Source organism: Ceratotherium simum, chromosome 33 (genome assembly GCF_057802395.1).
Source record: "Ceratotherium simum simum isolate JZ-2026a chromosome 33, ASM5780239v1, whole genome shotgun sequence".
NCBI classification, from domain to species: Eukaryota; Metazoa; Chordata; class Mammalia; order Perissodactyla; family Rhinocerotidae; genus Ceratotherium; species Ceratotherium simum.
In genome coordinates, this window is record NC_141932.1 from 19,053,214 (window position 1) to 19,071,774 (window position 18,561).

The 18,561-nt window shown below is 53.5% G+C and overlaps 1 protein-coding gene across 2 annotated transcripts; it reads right to left on the reverse strand.

Moving 5' to 3' along the window:
* Positions 1–551: 551 nt before the first annotated feature.
* Positions 552–17,005, reverse strand: DEDD2 (death effector domain containing 2). Of its 2 annotated transcripts, none has more exons than XM_004440093.3 (5): positions 16,887–17,005; positions 15,910–16,283; positions 14,027–14,146; positions 10,411–10,551; positions 552–1,785 (listed from the first exon to the last, which is right to left on the reverse strand). In XM_004440093.3, exons 2-5 carry the CDS (start codon positions 16,235–16,237, stop codon positions 1,394–1,396), a joined length of 981 nt encoding a protein of 326 aa, XP_004440150.1. In that variant the 5' UTR covers positions 16,238–16,283; positions 16,887–17,005; the 3' UTR covers positions 552–1,393. The 2 variants fall into 2 exon arrangements, with proteins under 2 accessions (XP_004440150.1, XP_087277785.1); XM_087421659.1 differs by having other exon boundaries at positions 16,849–16,993.
* Between the last annotated feature and the right edge of the window lie 1,556 nt (positions 17,006–18,561).

Sequence of the window (18,561 nt, forward strand, 5' to 3'; positions counted from 1 at the left end):
AGAAACTTGAGTTCTAAGTCCTTAAACAATGAGTGGGGAAAGAGCCAGAGGCCACAACCTCAGCTGTTGCCACAGGGCAGCAGGAAGAAGTGTTTGCCCTCAGGAGGAGGAAGAATGGAGATCCAGATTTAAGAGGTGGTGACTGTCAGGTGGGCAGCCCCCTGGAGAGCGGTTCGAGGCAGAGAACCCTGGCAGCTCATGTTTCGGTTTCCAAACCCTTTGGGCTCTGTCAGCCTTGCAGATAGCTGGCCCACCTCACTGAACTAGTTAAAAATGCTGGCACTCCCAAGGACATACGGGAGCAAAGCATGGGCAAATAGGGTTGGGCGAGTTTATGATTCCAAGGCAGTATTTCCTCCTTTGCTAGATGAGGAAACTGAGGCCCAGAGAGGAGGGCAAGCCTGTGACAGCAGCTGGCAGGTGGTGATCCAGCATCCTACCCACCCTCCAGCCCAAAATACTGGGCCAGGAACTCGACGACTGGTACTCGGCCCAGGCTCTCACCAGCTCCTTCCTCCAGCCCATAAAGAAAGAGTCCTAAGGAGCCTTGATGCCCACCTATGCCCCTTCCAGGGCAGTTTTATTGGTGTTATTTGTAAAAGGCCTTTCCCATCAGCCCCACGCCTTTGCCTTCCCTTTCTGAGAAGGCAGCTGGTTTCTGGTCCTGGCCTCACAGGCAACAGCATACTTGGTCTAATGCTGCTGCAACACAAGTCTGACACCGTGGGGGCAGGTCCATGTGCAAGTCTGCGTCCAGCTCTGGGGAGCAGGAGGAGGTGGAGAGCCAGGTTCAGTGTGTGGAAGCTGGGCAGAGCCCTGGCTGGCTGCAGAAATGTGTGGGCAAGGTGAGCAGGCCCTGTGTGCACCCCAGCTCCAGTGCCCAGTGTGGCTGAAGCCCAGGGTTGCGGGCGGTAAAATCAGAGATCCTGAGAGAGAAGCCCTTAGGCCAAAGAAGTGTGTGAGACAGGCCAGGGCAAGAGCCCAGGGCAAGATTTCAGAGGAGCAGTGTGTGTGTGTGCACACAGCCCAGGGTTGGGGACGTGATGTGCAGGGGGCCTTTGGTGAGTGTGTGGCTATGCCTCCCTCCCTTTGGGATCTGCATGCCTGAGACCCTGGCCTCCTGAAGCTAAGGGATCACACCTGGGAGTGGAGATGGGGAGGATTGGGGGGGGGGGGGCAGGGGAGGAAACTCAGCTGGAAGTGGTTTAGGCCTCAGAGTCCACATCCTGTGGGAGGGGCTGTCAAGGGGCCAGGCTGTCAGTGGGCCTGGCCGTCTGTCCACAGTCCTCACAGTTGCTGGAGTGACAGTCCTCTAGGGGAAGAGATGGTCATCCTCTGGGGGAGAAGGTGGCCCAGAGACTAGAAGATGGGGTCAGTCTTGCCAGATCCAGGATCAGGAGGCCTCAGTAGGGCGCCGTCCCCCCTCCTCCTCCATCAGCAGCAGGCGGCGCCGGCCAGCCTCATAGTCGGCCTCATCCACACTGACCAGCAGGCGGACAGCCTCCCGGCCCACGGCCTCACGAAGGGCCTCAGTCAGGAACACACCCCGAAGGGCCTGCAGCAGGGCACCACTCAGGTAGTCGCCCCAGAAGGCGTCCAGATACGAGAGCTCTGAGAACTTGATGTCACACACCACGGAGCCCAGGTCCCGAGAGCGCAGCACTGCTGTGGCCTGCCCAAACACGTCCAGCTGCCGTGCCAGCGCCTGGGGCCTCCGGGATGCCACGCCCTGCTCCAGGGCGGGACCATGTTCGCAGTACTCTGCTCGCACCCTGAGCCGGATGTCTGTGGAGAAAAAGGGACTTGTCAGGGAGGGGCCAACACCGGACACCCTGAGCAGGGGCCAGCCACCCTCCCTCCCTCGAGCCTCCTCCACAGGCTCCTCCTACTGCCCCGTGGGTTGCACTGCACCTGCCCCACATCCTTTCCCCTTCCGGTAACCACACCCAAGTACGGGTGACACCCTCACATGGCTTCCCTCCGTGTGGTTTGGCCTCTATCACCTCCTGACCTTGTGACCTCCTGCTCTTCCCCTCACGTGCCCCACTTCCAGCCTCACCACCTCCTTGCTGCTCCCCCCACCCCCACACCAGGCAGGTTCCACCCGGTGCTGCCTCTCCTTCAGCTGGGGACGCTCTGTCCCCAGTCTCCACAGGACTTGCTTCCTCACTTCCTTCAGGTCTTTGCTCAGAGGCCACCTTCCCAAGGAGGCTGATCCCGACTTCCCTATTTAAAACTTTACCCCTACCCAGCCCCCCGCATTCCCAGTTCCCCACCCCCTGCTCTATTTCGTCCCAAGGCACTTCTCACCTTCTAACCTATTCTATGCTTTCCAGTCTGTCATACTCATCACTGTCTCCCCGCAGTGTGAGCTCCCTGAAGGAAGGGATGGTGGTCTGTTTTGCTCACTTGTATAGTCCTGTGGCACACACGAGGTGCTCAATATGTGTTTGTAAAAGAACCAACGCATAAACAAAATGGACTTGCCTTTAGGCAACCAGCCTCACCCATCTCCCACCCTCCAACAGTGACATTCATGCCGGCCAATGACATCCCCAGCCCCTCACCCACCAAGCAAGCACCAGCCCAGGAGACTCAAGCTGGAACTGGGCTGGCTCTACTGGGAAGCAGGTGCTCTCTTTCCACAGAGGCTGCTAAGACAGTGGACTGTAAGCCCAGAGCTGCTGGGGTCCATTTTGCCACCAGGAGGCAAGAGAATGATGCCTACACAGGGCCAACAATAGAGAGGAAAAGACTCCTGAGTTCATCACATGAGACCTGGAGCAGCTGGATTTTCAGCTACAATCAATTCCCGTTTTGCTTAAGCCAGTCTGAGTTTCTGTCACTTTACAACCCTGCCCACATCTGCCCAAATGAGGTGGCAGCTCTGTGTAGGGGACAAGACACGGGACTTCTGAGGCTATCCCTGTAAACATGTCCTTGGGCACATCACCTCCCTGTGGGATTACTGAATTTCCACCTATGAATCAGGCTACTAGCAGAACCTCCTCTCCACACACAACACAAGCTGCCCTGAGGGTCAGCTACAAGCTGGAAATGACAAGCACTAGACTCAGATGAACTCATTTAATCCCCAAACAACCCTGTGAGGCCAGCCCCATAATCACCCCCAATTTACAGATGAGAAAATGGAGGCAAAGTGAAGTGACTTGTCCAAGGTCACAGGGCCAGGCAGTGGCCATGCCCAACAGAGGTCACTGAATCTCCTATGCTCCAGAGAGCAGTTTCAGGTCAATGGAGCCAATTCCAACCCAGGAGCCTTCAGGCACTAGCTGTGTGATCTGGGACAAATTATGACCTCTCTGAGCCCAGGTTCCTGCCTAAACTGGGGGACAATCCCTACTGTGAAGAGCTGTTAAGAGGATTCAAAAGAGAGCAATGGATAGAAAGGAACTGGCTAGCACTGTACACGGTGCCCAACAGGTGCTCTGAGAATGGCAGCTGCCAACAGCTCCGACATGCCAAAGGCTTTACCCTCGGGGATTCAGCAGGATCGGCCCTGTGGGCAAGGGGCCACATTCAGCCCCTTGACAGATGAGGAAACTGAAGCTCTCGGGGCCAGTCCTGTGGTGTAGTGGTTAAGTGCGCGTGCTCCACTGCTGGTGGCCCGGGTTTGGATCCCGGGCACACACCAAGGCACCGCTTGTCAGGCCATGCTGTGGCGGTATCCCATATAAAGTGGAGGAAGATAGGCACAAATATTAGCCCAGGGCCAGTCTTCCTCAGGAAAAAGAGGAGGATTGCAGGGCCGGCCCAGTGGTGCAGCGGTTAAGTGCGCGCGCTCCGCTGTGGCGGCCCGGGGTTCGCAGGTTCAGATGCCAGGCACGCACTGACGCACCACTTGCTAAGCTATGCTGTGGCAGCGTCCCATATAAAGTAGAGGAGGATGGGCACGGATGTTAGCCCAGGGCCGAACTTCCTCAAGAAAAAAGGAGAGGATTGGCATCGGATGTTAGCTCAGGGCTAGTCCTCCTCACACACAAAAAAAGGAGGATTGGCATGGATGTTAGCTCAGGGCTGATCTTCCTCACAAAAAAAAAAAGAAAGAAACTGAAGCTCTCAAGGGGAACTGTCATGCCCCGGACTCCCTTCACCTTTCACGGACCATGTCAGCAGCAGAGCAGAAAGTAGAAGGCAGGTCCCTGCTCCCCAAAACAACTTCTCAGCGCCACCCACTTCCTCCTCCCACCCCAAACCCTTCCTCTTTCTGCCTCGAAGAGAACCTCACCCTCTCTGCTTGAAGCCCAGGGAAACCTGCCTGGCCTCGGTCCCCAGGACCTCCACGGCACTCAGGCCCAGCTCCCTCCATCCTAAGGACCAGATAAGACCTGTGGACCCACATCCTTGACTCCTGAGGTTCTGAGCATGCCCTCAATCAGAGTGGGCCGGGGAGCAGGGGACTGGGAGGAGCAGCACCTGTCCAAGGCCACACGGGGCTGCTCAGTGGCAGAGGCACAGAGCCAGGTGGCGGAGTCCAACAGACCTTGAGGCGAGTCCCAGCTCTGCCACTCTTTAGCTGTGGGGCCTTGGGCATGTAACCTCACCTCTCTGAGCCTCAGTTTCCCCATCTGAAAAACATAAACAGACAAACAAGAGGTCCCTGCTGCACAGTGGGGTCATGAGGGTTAAATGAGGCAACTCATGAAGCGCTTGACCTGGGGCCGACAGAAGGCCCCCCAAAACAGGAACTGTGATTTCAACACCCACTTCTCTACCCCACAGCCCCTGCCCGGGCCTTACCCTCTCTCGCTTGGGCCCTGAGCCAACCTCCTCCCTCACCTCCTCCTTCAGTCCCGGCTACATCCTTCCACACCCTGCCCGCCAGTCACAAGGGAAGTGCTCCCAGCATAAGCCTTCCACACTCACAAAATGACCTGTCCACCTCCTCTGCCCAGAAGGTCCCCATTCACCCCCTAAGGCCCAGCTCACAGGACCCCACGTCCCGCCCAGGTGAATCCCCACTCAGATCACCTTTCTCCTCAGCATGGATTGCCATTGGACCTGTGGTGAAAACTGTCTATTCACTCAGAGCGTGCCTCCTGACACTGGGGTGGGGGCAGGACCAGGGTGGACTTGTGTGTGTCTCATTCATTCTCTCATTCAACAGACAGATTTACTAAGTGCCAGGAATGCTGGGGTGATATGAGCATCCCGCCACAAGTGGGACTGGAAGACATGTAACGCCCAGTCAGGGAGCACTTCTCATGGGCCTGGCCCTACCCAAATGCTTTCCCTGTCTTAGCCCCCTGAATCCTCAGAGTACTTTCATGATCCCCATTTATAGATGAGGAAATCCTTCACTAGACGACAGTCCAACCTCTGATCTAGAACCCAAGAGGACGGCACACAGAGGAAGAGGACAGGGAAGCTCCACTGGGGAAAAGGAGAAGATGTGCATTATCTGAGCCACCGCTCCATCCCTGACCCTGAATCACATGCGTTACACACAATCTCTCCTTTACTCCTCACCAAAATAATTTACTAACAATAGGTGACATTTATATAGTACTTACTGCAGACTGGCACACACTTCACATCTACTGACCCTTTTGATCATCCCAGCAACTTTATGAGGCAGAGCTATTAGCCCCTTTATGCAGATGGGAAAACTGAGGCATGGAGGATGAGTCACCTGCCCAAGGTCACACAGGCAGGAAGTGGCAGAGCTGAAATTATAGCCAAGGTGCCTGGCTCCAGAGCCCGAACTCTTAACTACCCCTACGCTGTTAGATGCCTCTCACACAACCATATACAAAAATCTATAATTAAAAGACATCCCTAGGGCCAAGAGAGAAAATTATAGAGCGCGAGTTGTAATTTAGATTGAAACGATCAGAGAGGACCTCTCCAGGAAATGACATTGGAAGTGAAATGTGAAGGAAGACAAGTAGGTCGAGAGAGGAGAAGAGGGAGATGGGAAGAGCAACACTCCCAGAAAAGAGAAAGGCACGCATGGAAGTCCAGAGGCAGAAAATGAACTTGGGGCCTTCATAGGCAGGGGCCACTGTGGCTGGACCATGGAGAAAGGGAGGGACACAAGGGGACAACTGGAGGGGTAGGGCCAGGTGGGGCCAACCACACCCTGGGAGGCCCAGCCACGGAGTCTGGTGCTTCTTGAAGTGACTCTCCTCAGGGGCCTCCTCCATAAAACGAGGCTCACCCCAGCACCTGCTCTCGTGGGGCCACGGTGAGGATTACTTGGCTGGATGCAGGTAAAAAGCTGGAGCCAGTGCCTGGCATGTAACGCATCCTGCGAGTGAGGCAGGAGAGATAGGATCTGACACTGAGACGACTCCCACTGCTCTGCAGAAGCATCAAGGTGGTCAGGAACAGGGCCAGGGCAGCAGTCAGGGAAGGCTGAAGGTGGCTGGTCCAGGGTGGAAGCAGAAGACAGGGAGAGAAGTAGATGGACTGGCCCACGTGCGATAGTGAGGGGCCAGGCAGGAAGAGACCCAGTACCCGTGTGACCCGGGCTGAGCGATGGATGAATTGTTTTCTCTGACCAGGAACACCAAGCATTTGTCAAGGGTCCCTCTCCACTTGGACAGCTGGAGGGTAATGCTCCCTGCCCCCAGGGCAGGGGCTGGGGCTACGCCTTCCTAGAGAGGAGAGCTGCTCCTGCTTCCTGCACTCGAGTGGGCCCCAGCGCCTTCTTGTCCCCCAACCCCAGGCTCCACCAGTGGTCTCTCTTCTGGGGCAGAATGAGACATGGGAAGAAATGGGAGAGGTTTCCCAGTGGGGACCAGGAAAGGTATGAAGGACAGGTCCTGTGCCAGGTGAGCAGGCTTGCATGCCAGAACCTATGCTGGGTATGGCTAGAGACCAGGGATGATTCTCACCTCAGGTCTCCCCTCCAGGAGTTCCTGGTAAAGGGGGCTGAGGACAGAGAACCTGTGCTCCCATGGTGTGTGGTGGAAAGAGGCAGCCAGTAAGGTCCAAGGGAAAGAGCCCTGCTCTCCGCTGCCACACCAGAGCCGGCAGCACCCTCCTCTGAACAAGGGCGGGACCCCTCCCTTGCTCCAGTCTCTTCCCCAAGACACTGCCAGAGTCACTGTGTCAAGTATCAAGTTCCTCAACTTCTACTAAACTAATGGATGGAGGCAATGAGAAGCTGCATCAACGTCAGAAAGATACACAGCCACTGCCTGCTTCCTGATGGAAGAACACAATACTACCTAGGAAGTGAGCTTGAAAAAACAAAACATCAAACCAGAATCTGATCAAGCCTCATCAGACCCAACTACCAATTTTCAGGAAATACAGATGACAGAGGAACCCGTTCAATCAACCCCACAGCAGGATGAATTGGCAAAATCCAGTCTCTGGGAAATGCTAGGGGCCAACTACTTTCAACAAACACAATGCAAGGAAGGGAAAGAGAGAAAAGAGAGATGGCACGGAATCCCATGGATTAGGAGAGACCTGAGAGAACCAATATTTATAAGAATTGGAAATTTAAGCAACGATTAGATGTTTTGATAGCAAGGAAATACTGTTAATTTTTCTGGTGCAATAATTTCTTTTTTAGGAATTCTTATCTTTTAGAGGTACATAGTAAAAAATCTACAGATGAAATAACAGGACACCTGGAACTGACTCCAAAACAGCATGGTGATGAATTGAGATCACCCACGAGCTGACAACTGCTGAGGCTGGGTGATGGGGAGCCGGGGCTCATTACGCTAACCTGTCTGCTTCTATGCTGGTGGAAAAAAAAGCAGAGCTCATCCTGTCATTCAAATCCTTGGATTGCCTTCCATCATTTGAAAAAATGCAAAGCCCTGGCCCATGGCTCACAGGCTGTGCAGGATGGGCCCCTGGTCACCTGTCCTGCCCTCACCTCCTGGCAGCCTCCTCCTTGCTCCCTCTGAGAGGACTCCCTCTGAGAGTCCCTTCTGAGAGGACTTCCTGGACCACCCTATCTTGAAAATACATCTAAAACTACTTTTTCTATCACTCTCTACCCCCTTGCCTTGCTGTGTTTCTCTTCACAGCTGACATCTGAAGTTTCTCTCTGTCTCTTGGCTTTCTCCTCCCACTAGAACACAAGTTCCATGAGGACAAGGGGCTTCCATTTCCGCTGTGCCAAGCATGTAGTTAAGTGCTCTATAAATACACACGGAATAACCAGTGAACAAACCAAAGTTTCAGCTCAGCCTCACCCCTGCCACTCTGCACAATGGGGGACATCACCCCTACCGCAATGGCTGTCTTCAGAAATCAAGGTCAGGCGAGTACTATGCCCAGCACAGTGCCCAGTGGACAGCCCAGAGGGACACAGAAACTCAGAGGTCCTGTGTCCAAGCCCAGGATTCTCTTGCCCACTCCCTCATACTGTCGGGCCCTCAGGAGTTTAGTCTCGTTCTATCCCTCAGTGGAAGACATCTAACTGGGGGGCAACCCCATAGTTGTCACAGGTGAAGAGGGGGCAAGAATGGCAGGCCCCTTCCTCACTCAGGTCTGGAGGGGCCTCCTTCCACCCCTGGGACTAAGCTTCATTAAAGATAAGCCATCACCATTTCAAAGAGGAAAGCCAGGGCCCTACTGGGGAGAGCCTCATTCCAGCCCCACCCTGCCTGGTGAGTCAGCAGTCAGACCTGCTCACCCATCCCCCCCTAGCAAGAGCCAGCCACACCCTGATTAACAACCTCCCTGCCCTCAGGGAAGAGACCTGAAGTCTCCACTGGCAAGACCCCTCCCTAGCCTCAGCCTGGCCTGCTCCGTAGGGAGGCAGGGACTACTTCGGCAGCCCAGCCAGCCTGGTGGCTCTGGTAATTACCACCTGACTTGCAGAGTCACCACCCTGGGCAGCCACCCCCTCACGCCAGGGGCTGTCTGAGGACACAGGCTGGCTCTATTGGTCTGCTCCTCCTGAAGGTGGTATCTGCAGCCTCATCTATGAGGCTGTGACACCCTCAGCCTGGAGGGCCAAGACATGGGGCACCAGGAGGAGGCAGGTGTGCGAGCCTTGCAGGCTGGAGAAGCCTCTGCAGACGTTGGGAGGAAGCACCCCTGGGCGGAAGTCTCCTGGGGAATGCAAAGCTGCTGCGACCTCAATCTTTCCACCTATAATTCCACCATCCTCCCACTCCAGCCTGAGCATCTTAGTAGCTGATCCCTTCTGTGTCCCCAGGCTTGGCTATCTCAGAGGAGGAGGCACCAGAGGGGTGTAGGCGGGTGTGTGAGAGAGAGTTACCATGCCCACCCCATGCCTGTGTCCTCCCCCAGGACCAGGTGGAACTTCTCGAGGGCAAGGTCTGAGCATGAGTCTCCACAGCAAAGCCCCCAACCCGTCCAACCCAACCTGTCTGCAGGTCCCGTCAGTCATTTGTCCAAACTGTTTCCTTATTTCCTTAGTCCACCCCTGCTCGATTACCCCAGGCCAGACCTCTGCCCTCTCCTTCCTGTTGGACTGCGCAGCCTCTTCATTCATTTCCCTGCTTCCACTTCCATTTACTTAAGACGCACCTGACAGAGCACATGCTATATGCTCGGTGCTGTTCTAAGTACTTCATAATCATAACTCATTTATTAACTGATTTTCCAGATGGGGTCAGATATCCTTTCAAAACAGGTATCAGATCACCCCACTCCCTGTTTCAAACCCTTGGACAGCACCTGATGCATGGAATAAAACCAAACCCCCACCCACTCCGAGGCCTGCCACGCCCAGCCCCTGCCGGGCTCCTCCACCTACTCTTCACGGCACTCACTGTCTGAAGCGAGCTTTGGTTTCACTGCTGTCACCCTATAGAAGGTCACCTCCACAAGGACAGGCACCTTCACTGCTGTTCTCGCCCCAAGTACGTGGCACAGTAACAGTGAGAAGAGCAAACTGGACCACACGCTGTTCCGAGTGTATTACAGGGGTTACCACATTTTCTCTCTCAACGACCTTAGGTGGAAGGTACCATTATCAGTCTCATTTTACAGATGTGGAAATTGAGGCACAGAGGGGTTCAGTCACCTGCCCAAGATCAGACAGCCTATTTAAGTGCTAAGGCCAGGATGTGAATCGGGCAGTCCGTCCTAGGGTCCTTGTTTTTGACGCCTGCATTATTCCACCACCACAGAAGACATAATTGTTAAGTAAGTACACTCCAGGAAATGTTTGCTGAATAAACAAATGAAATTGGGGGCAGGGGATTGTTAGGGAAGGCTTCCTAGAGGAGGTGACATATGACGTGATCCTTCAACTATGGGCAGGATGTAGACAAGCAAAATGGCAACTGAAAGGTCAAGGATTCCACTGTGCTCAACAGATAGACGGGAGCCACTGCCCACCCGCTAGGGGTCACCATCCCGACGAGTGCCTGTTTCTCCCACCCTCTGCTCTGCTGCCTGCCACAGGAACTGTACATGCATTCCCCGAGGCCCACAGACACCTACCACAGGTCACTTTGCCTTCTGAGGCAGGCCTGGCTGGCTCCTGCTGCTGCTGGGGGGCGGCTGGGCCCCCTCTCCGCCGCCGTCTGGCACCACCACTGGGACGGCCCCGACTCCGGCGCTGCCGCTTGGTCGGCGGGGAGCCTGAAGAAAGAAAGACAGAACAGGTGAGGACCAGGATGATACGTGGAGCACCCAGGTGGGTGCCTGGGGAAGAGCTCGAGGCTGCTCTCCATGCCTTGAGACCCTAGGTGAGCCCCTCTGCTTCCTGGGCCTCAGTGGCCCTGTCCCTAAGATGAGGAGTACAACCTAGTGTCATGTAGAAGGACAGACGCCCCACCACCCGACAGTCCCATTTCCAGGCATGACCCTAGAGAAACCCCTGCACACTCACACCAGGAGACAAGCATGACAACCACTGTTCATAGTTTATACCCAGGTAAACCTGAAAACGGTAAACGTCTGGCAAGAAGACTACAGGGCAATTTCCAGGATAGACTGTTCAGTGAAATAGAACAAGGTGTAAAACAAGTGTCTAGTTTGCTACACTTTGCATAACAAAGGATGGAAAACAAGAATATATACCTATTTGCTATTTTTGCAAGGTGAAACACAGTAAACATAAACTAGAAATGAATGAAATTGATTACCTATTGACTAGACAGATCAAAAGCAGTGGTAATGATACTTCTAAGAATATCTTTTTTTTTTTTTTTTTTTGGTTAGGAAGATTGGCTCTGAGCTAACATCTGTTACCAATCCTCCTCTTTTTGCCGAGGAAGATAAGCTCTGAGCTAACACCTGTGCCCATCTTTCTCTATTTTGTATATGGGACGCTGCCACACATGGCTTGAAGAGCAGTGCCTAGGTCCGCGCCCGGGATTCGAACCTGCAAGCCCCGGGCCGCCAAAGTGGAGCATGCAAACTTAACCACACCACTGCGCCAACCCCAAGAACATCTTTTTTATATACTTTATTTTGACTTCTCAGTCATGTAACTTTCACATATTCAAAAAATTTGAGACAAAAACAAACCATAAAATTAAATACAAGCAGAAAAAAATGAACCTAAGTGTATACATAACTGGTAACATGAATAGGAAGAAAAAAGAATTCTTTCAAGTAACTTGGAAGAACATTCTGACTGTAAACTCTCCACAGGATATACTCCCAGGACAATTAGAACCACAAATAAATCTTATGTTACATTCAGCAGACACAGTCCGCAGTGCTATTGACATTATAATTTTGAAGTTATTTTATTATTGTTGTAAAATAAAACAAATAAATCCATATCTCAATGTTGTTAAGAACCAAGATTTTCAGTGCAAGAGAAAAGGTCCTTGTAATGTTAATTTTAAATTGAAAATACTAATATAAACTTTTTTTAAGCACAGTTTCTAGCTCTGTTCACTGAAAGAGCCTAGAAACAATGCACACACTCAGCACCCAGATCTTGGTCTCTAAATACCACTGCTTCTAAAAGAAACCAGGCTTCTGGAAACAGCTGACTCCACGGCTGGGGAAGGGAAAGCACAAGTGAGCCCAGGACACCTTGTGGTGCCACAAAGCAGGAAGTGCCAAAGACCAAAGGAGACACATCAAATGACACAGGAACTAGGCAATTTCAACATCAGGAGTAATAACTAATTGACTACAACACAGTAAATAAACAATACATGAGTCCACAGTGATACTCTCTCCCCATTCCCCCAAAGAGAGACAGAGAAAGAAAACTCCTCTTTAAAGAATGCCAGCTAACAGATGTGGAAAAATTACAGAATTAGAAAATCACCATTTTGCAAACACCAGTGTAATAACTGGTTCAGGGAGAGATCACCAATGGATGCTAAACCCACTGCGGATGCTGCTGGGGAACAGGACGTGCCAAAGTGTCATCCTGCAGATTGTCTACTAACCACAGAGGGAAAAAAAATCTCCCTTTACCAAGGACAAATACGGGGCTGGCCCCGTGGCTTGGGGGTTAAGTGTGCACGCTCCACTACTGGCGGCCCGGGGTTCAGACCCCGGGCACACACCAACGCACCGCTTCTCCAGCCATGCTGAGGCCGTGTCCCACATACAGCAACTAGAAGGATGTGCAACTATGACATACAACTATCTACTGGGGGGCTTTGGGGGGAAAAAAAAAAAGAAGGAGGATTGGCAATGGATGTTAGCTCAGAGCCACTCTTCCTTAGCAAAAAAAGGATTAGCAGGGATGTTAGCTAAGGGCTGATCTTCCTCACACACACACAAAAAATAAATAAACAAAGGACAAATATGGCAGATACCACCTTAGCCAAATGATCCAACTTGCCCTCTCACGACAGGAAAACCAGACCTTACACCTCCTGATGTGCTTCAGTACGAAGCACACAGCATCAACCAAGGAGCACTCCTGCCAAAAACATGCACCCGATTCTAGGCAAGCCTCCAGACCCAATTCCCACTTCACAGGAAATACAGGGGCCAGAGGGACAAGATGAATGACACCATCAGGAAATTGTCCAACACTTCTGGAAACAATTGGGACATTCCACAAAGCAACTGGACTGGTAGGGTCAATAAGTCAATGTCGTGGGAAAAAAAGAAAAAGGTATGTTGTGAGGGAGGAAGCTCAGTTCTATAGTAAGAGATTAAGGAGCCATGATAACTGAATGCAGAGCAACTCAACTAGCAGATCTTGAAAGTGGAGACAATCTTGGGGAGATCTGAAAACAGACCATTAGGATATCAGAGAATTATATTTACTTTCCTAGCTATGACAATGGTCTTGAAATGTACAAGAGAATCTCCTTATTCTCAGGAAATGCCTGCTGATTTAGGGGTAAAGTGTCCTGATGGCCATAATTTACTTTCAAAGAGTTCAACAAAAATCCCAGAATTATGTATACACACACATAAAGCAAAAGTGGCAAAATGTTAAAATTACCAAATCAAGATGTAAGATATGAGCATGTTCACTGTACTATCTTTCAACTTCTCTGTATGTTTGAAATTATGTTTGAATAACTAAAAAAAATGGGGGAGAGGGAGACTGAATAAATTCAATGGCAGGGCAATTAAAAGAAACCAATTCGGGGCCGGCCCAGTGGCGCAAGCGGTCAAGTGTGCGCGCTCTGCTGCGACAGCCCGGCGTTCGCCGGTTCGGATCCCAGGCGCGCACCGACGCACTGCTTGGCAAGCCATGCTGTGGCAGCATCCCATATAAAAATGGAGGAAGATGGGCCGGATGTTAGCCCAGGGCCAGTCTTCCTCAGCAAAAAAAGAGGAGGATTGGCAGATGTTAGCACAGGGCTGATCTCCTCACAAAAAATAAAAGAAACCAATTAGAGGTACTCAATGTGAATAAATCTCAGACACACATCCAGCAAAGACAGCCATGTGATACCCATGATGTGATGCCATTTAGATGAAATACAAAACCACGAGAAACAATTCCATATGTTGCTTCTGGACACAAGCTTTTGCAGCAATAATAAACACATACACAGAGCAAAAATGAGACAGAATGGCTCCTCGAGCCCCTTCCTTGATGAGCCAGGATGGCGGAGGTTCATCAGGGTTCAGACAGAAGCAAGGGACACTGCCATTATGCCCACCCAGCTGGGCTCACCTGTCTCCCACTGACCCTGCTGAGCATTTGAAGAACTGCTTGACTGCCGACGGCGACGGCAACCGGCCTCTGTCCTCTTTGAAGAGCTAGAGGTGCCATAATTGTAGCGTTCTGGAGACACTGCGGCAAAAAAAAATAGGAAGAAGTATTCACAGCCTCCAGTCCCTCCCAGCTGCCAATTCCCATCCAGAGATGGATGCCTGCCACACAGGATGCCCAAGTCCTCCAGAGGTCAGAGCCCAGATACCAACCCCTCTCAAACACCTCCTGCCCAGCAGTTGCCCAAAGCCTCCAGAGATAGAGGACTCGTCACCTCCTGGGGCCACCCAACTGATGTCTACAGCAGCTCCAACTGTCAGGGTTATTCTGTAAGCTGAATCATTGTCAGGATCCCTGCAATGTTACCCCCCTTCAATTGCCCCCAGCTATCCCTGAGGCCCCAAGGAGTAAGCAGGCCTCTGTGTAGGCTCCCCAAATCTTCTCTTCCAGAGCCTGACCCTCAGACATTTTTTTCCAAAAACGCTGTCAGTTCTTCTCTCGCGCTGCCCTTCTCCTGGTGATCCAAATCTCATGGGCTTACTCTGGGCAGGGGAAGTTCACAATGCCCCTCCCCAAACTAGCCACTGCACCTCTAGTAACCCAGCCAAAGGCTCAACAGCTTGAGGCATTTGCACACATGGGGCTCCTGTGCCTTAAACCCTCCCAGCTCCTCACCTTCTCAGAACTGCTGTCCTCCAGGAGTACTTCTCTCACAAAGATTAAGGGCATCACTTCTGGAGACAAGTCGGCCAGGTTTGAATCCCGGCTCCCACACTTTCTAGCTGTTTTATCTGCAAGCTTCTGTGTGACATGGCTTCTCTCCTACCTCTCTATCCTTGCTTCGGTCCCCTCTGCTCCCAGCATGTTGGCCTCTGATGATGCCAAACTCATTCCTGCCTCAGGGCTTGAAAGCTTATCTTTCCTTCTGCCTGGAATTTTCTCCTCTGAGATCTACGCAGAGCAGCACTGCAGCCTCAGTCCAAATATCACCTTCTCAGCAAGGTCCTGACTGATTATCCAATCTAAGGGGACCTCCTTTCACTTTGAAGCACTCCTTTTAGTCTTTCTATAACCACATCTAAAAACAAATTATCTGGGGTTTTTTGTGTGTGTGTGAGGAAGATCAGCTCTGAGCTAACATCCACCCTCCTCTTTTTTTTTGCTGAGGAAGACTGGCACTGGGCTAACATCCATGCCCATCTTCCTCTACTTTATATGGGATGCCACCACAGCATGGCCTGACAAGCGGTGCATCGGTGCACGCCCGGGATCCGAACCCCGGCCGCCAGCCGCAGAACACGCGCACTTAACCACTATACCACAGGGCCGGCCCCACAAATTATCTGTCTTAATGTCTGATTCCCCCACTAAAACATAAGCTTCACAGGGGAAGAAACACTTTGTCAGTCCTGTCACCTTGCGTCGCCTGTGCCCAGCACATAGGATTCAGTTCCTATACGTAGCCAAGCTGCTTAAGTTCTCTGAACCTGTTGTTCTCCCTGTACAGTGGGGACAGTAACAAGACTTTCTCATGGGATTACCGGGAGGATATGAGGTGATAGCTCATATGAAGGGCTTTACACTGTGCCTGGCATGAAATAAACCCTCCATAAACGGTGGCCACAAACATCATTATTGATGTGGCCAAATTTCTCAAGTTCATCCCTCCGGAAGCCATGCCTCCTCCCTCTTGTATTTCTCATTGATACTCTGGGAGGAGGGTGGAGTAGGATGGGACACAGGCTGTCTGATACGGCACTGTCCATATCAGGGCATCATGGGGGCCGAGTGGGAGCAAGGCCCTCTCCCCACCGGAAGTCTGTCACCGTCCCATTCAAGCATACCTGGCCGACGCCGATTGCGCGTCAGGTGCGGCAGCAAGTCGTGGCGGGCCAGCACGCGCAGGAGTTGCCCCAGCAGCCGCAGGTTGCTCTCGTCGCATTGCCCGCGGCGCTCCAGCTCCAGCAGCAGCTCCAAGCCGCTGCGGGCGCGGGCCAGGCCGCCGGCAGCGCCGGGGGCCTCGTCCAGCAGGAAGGCCAGCAGCTCCAGCTCGCACTCGGTCAGCTGCCCGCCCACCACCTCAAACATACGGTGAAGTGACAGCATCCCGTAGTAGTCCAGGCACTCATCCTCCTCCCAGCTCGGGGCCGGGGTCGACCCGGACAGCGCCATACCCGGGGGAGGGGGGCGGAACAAGCTCAGGAGCAGGGCCTAGAACCTACACAGCGCGGAGGCAGCAGTGGTCAGCGAGGCGGGGGCCGGAGCCCCACCCCCGCCTGTGCGTCTCCCCCTCCTCGTCCCGCCGGGCACGGCCACCCTCACGCCCCCTTCGCCTCAGCCTCCCCCTGCCCCGGAAGGGAATGGTATCACCCAGGTCCCCTAGTAACAAGTCGAGACGCCAGATCCCGCTCCGCCTCCGAACAGTCGGGCGGCCGAGCCTGAACGCCCCTCCCCAGGTGGTATGTTCCGAACCAGCCTTCGGACCCAACCAAGCGATTCGGTCCAAACGACCCTGGAGGCCCACCCCGGGGCACCCTGCCGACTGCCCTTTGACTCGGGGTAGCACTGGCCGGACGTGCCCCTTCGCTCTAGCCAGTGGTACCGTCCGATCGGCCCCACGGCTCCACCCAAGTGGTACCGTCCGAAAGTGACCCTCTGCTTCTGCCAGTGGGACCGACCACAGCAGCTCTCCGCTCCACGCAGATGGTACCATGCAAACCCGACCTCCTCGCCCTAGAAGGGCGGTACCGCCCTCTCCCCAGCACCCAGGTGGTTCCGTCTACCCGCCGCCAGTCGCCTTGAGGCCTCTCTGGATCCTCACCGGATTCCGGCGTCTGATGACTCCTGGGCGACGGGCGCAGCCACTTGTTTTGGATCTTTCTGGCACCTTCTCTATTATTACGCCTGCGTCACCTCGCCCCTCCTCCTTACCCCAACTCGCGCAGGTGCGACCGCCACGCCCCTTAGGCGCAAGCGCAGAGAGAGGCTTCCAAGCCCCGCCTGGCCCGGCCCGCCCCCAACCGTAGCGTCTGGGCTGGCCTTTGCTGCGCCTGCGCAGAGCGAGAGTGGTGCCGCGTCTGGGCTGGATCTAGGACCCCGTGACAGGGTTGCTTCTGCCCGCCGGTGACTTGAGCCGCCGGGTCTTTGTCGCCCCACGTCACGACCTGTTGGAATTACTCGTCTCATGGAATACATCCCCCTCCTAATCACGACCTAGACGCCCACATTACCACTGCCCCCAGCTGCCCATGGCGAAGGACCACAATCACGACTGTCCTGGCTTCCAGTTGCGCCCAGGGACCTTATGATCGGGACTTGGACCCATTAGACTGCCCCTTATTCCTAATGGCAACCAAGAACCTACATCCCAACTGCCATCTCATGATTCCAATTAGACTACCCCTCATCCAACAGAAACCCGCCATCTTTAAGTTCCTTCCCCTGATCAAGACCAGGACTCCCCCATCTTATGTTAGAATCAATACCTCCTTCCTAATTGCAAAAGGCCCCTCCATTCCCGACTGTGCTCCTCCTAATGGCATCCCTCATGACCCTCCCATTACAGTCAGACAACCCCCCCCACCAGGGTCTCGAACAGCCCCCCCCATAACCCTTCCAATCTCTGCCCTCCAAGGTCACGGGGCCTCCCAATACCCCCTGTCTAACCTGCACCTACGAGTTTCACTCTGGGCACAGCAGGCCTCTATCAGGAGAGTTGGCGTAGATGCTGCGTGTCTGAGCGTCCCCCCTGCCCCTCACCAGCCGAAGGGCCTTGGGCGTGGTGGCTACCCTGTCCCCCACTTAGGTGACTCAAGGTCAGAGCCCACACACGTGCCTTGAGACAGTTTCCCTCCCCGGACCTGTTCCCACCCCCGGAATTATCACCCCTTGGGAGGCGGGAGATCTAGGTCCGGCCTGGCACTGGATCAGCACTGGCTCTGCTTGGGCTGCAGCAGTGAGCTCGGAAGAGTGCGTTCTTCTCTCTGATGGAAGTTGTCACCGATTGAAGCCAGTCCTGGACTGGACACACAGTAGGCGCCCAATAAGTGAATACCGTTAAATCAACCGAAGAGTAGGAGGGAAAGGAAAGCAATTTTACAAACTAGGAAGGACTATGTCCATGTTAGATGGGTTATAGTGAGCACTCATGGTGTATCAGGCCCTGTGCTGAGGGCTTTTACGTCTTTGATTTCATCCAATCCCCTCAGCAGCCTTTGAGATGGATGTGATTCAAGCCCATTTTACACGGGAATAAAAGTGAGGCCCGGAAAGGGGAAGTACCCCAAGTGTGTCTGGCTCCAAAGCCTTGCTCTCGGAAACGCTCAGTCTCTTCAGCTATGAAATGACACGTCTGTCATGGTCTCCCACAGCCCAGTCCACTCCATAGGCCCCCGCTTTCCAACGACGCCCACTTGTCTTCTGCTAACTTGCAGATTTTTGGCATAGGAGCGGCCCGGGAGAACTGCGCAGGCGCTCCTCCGAGCCCGGAGCCCCGC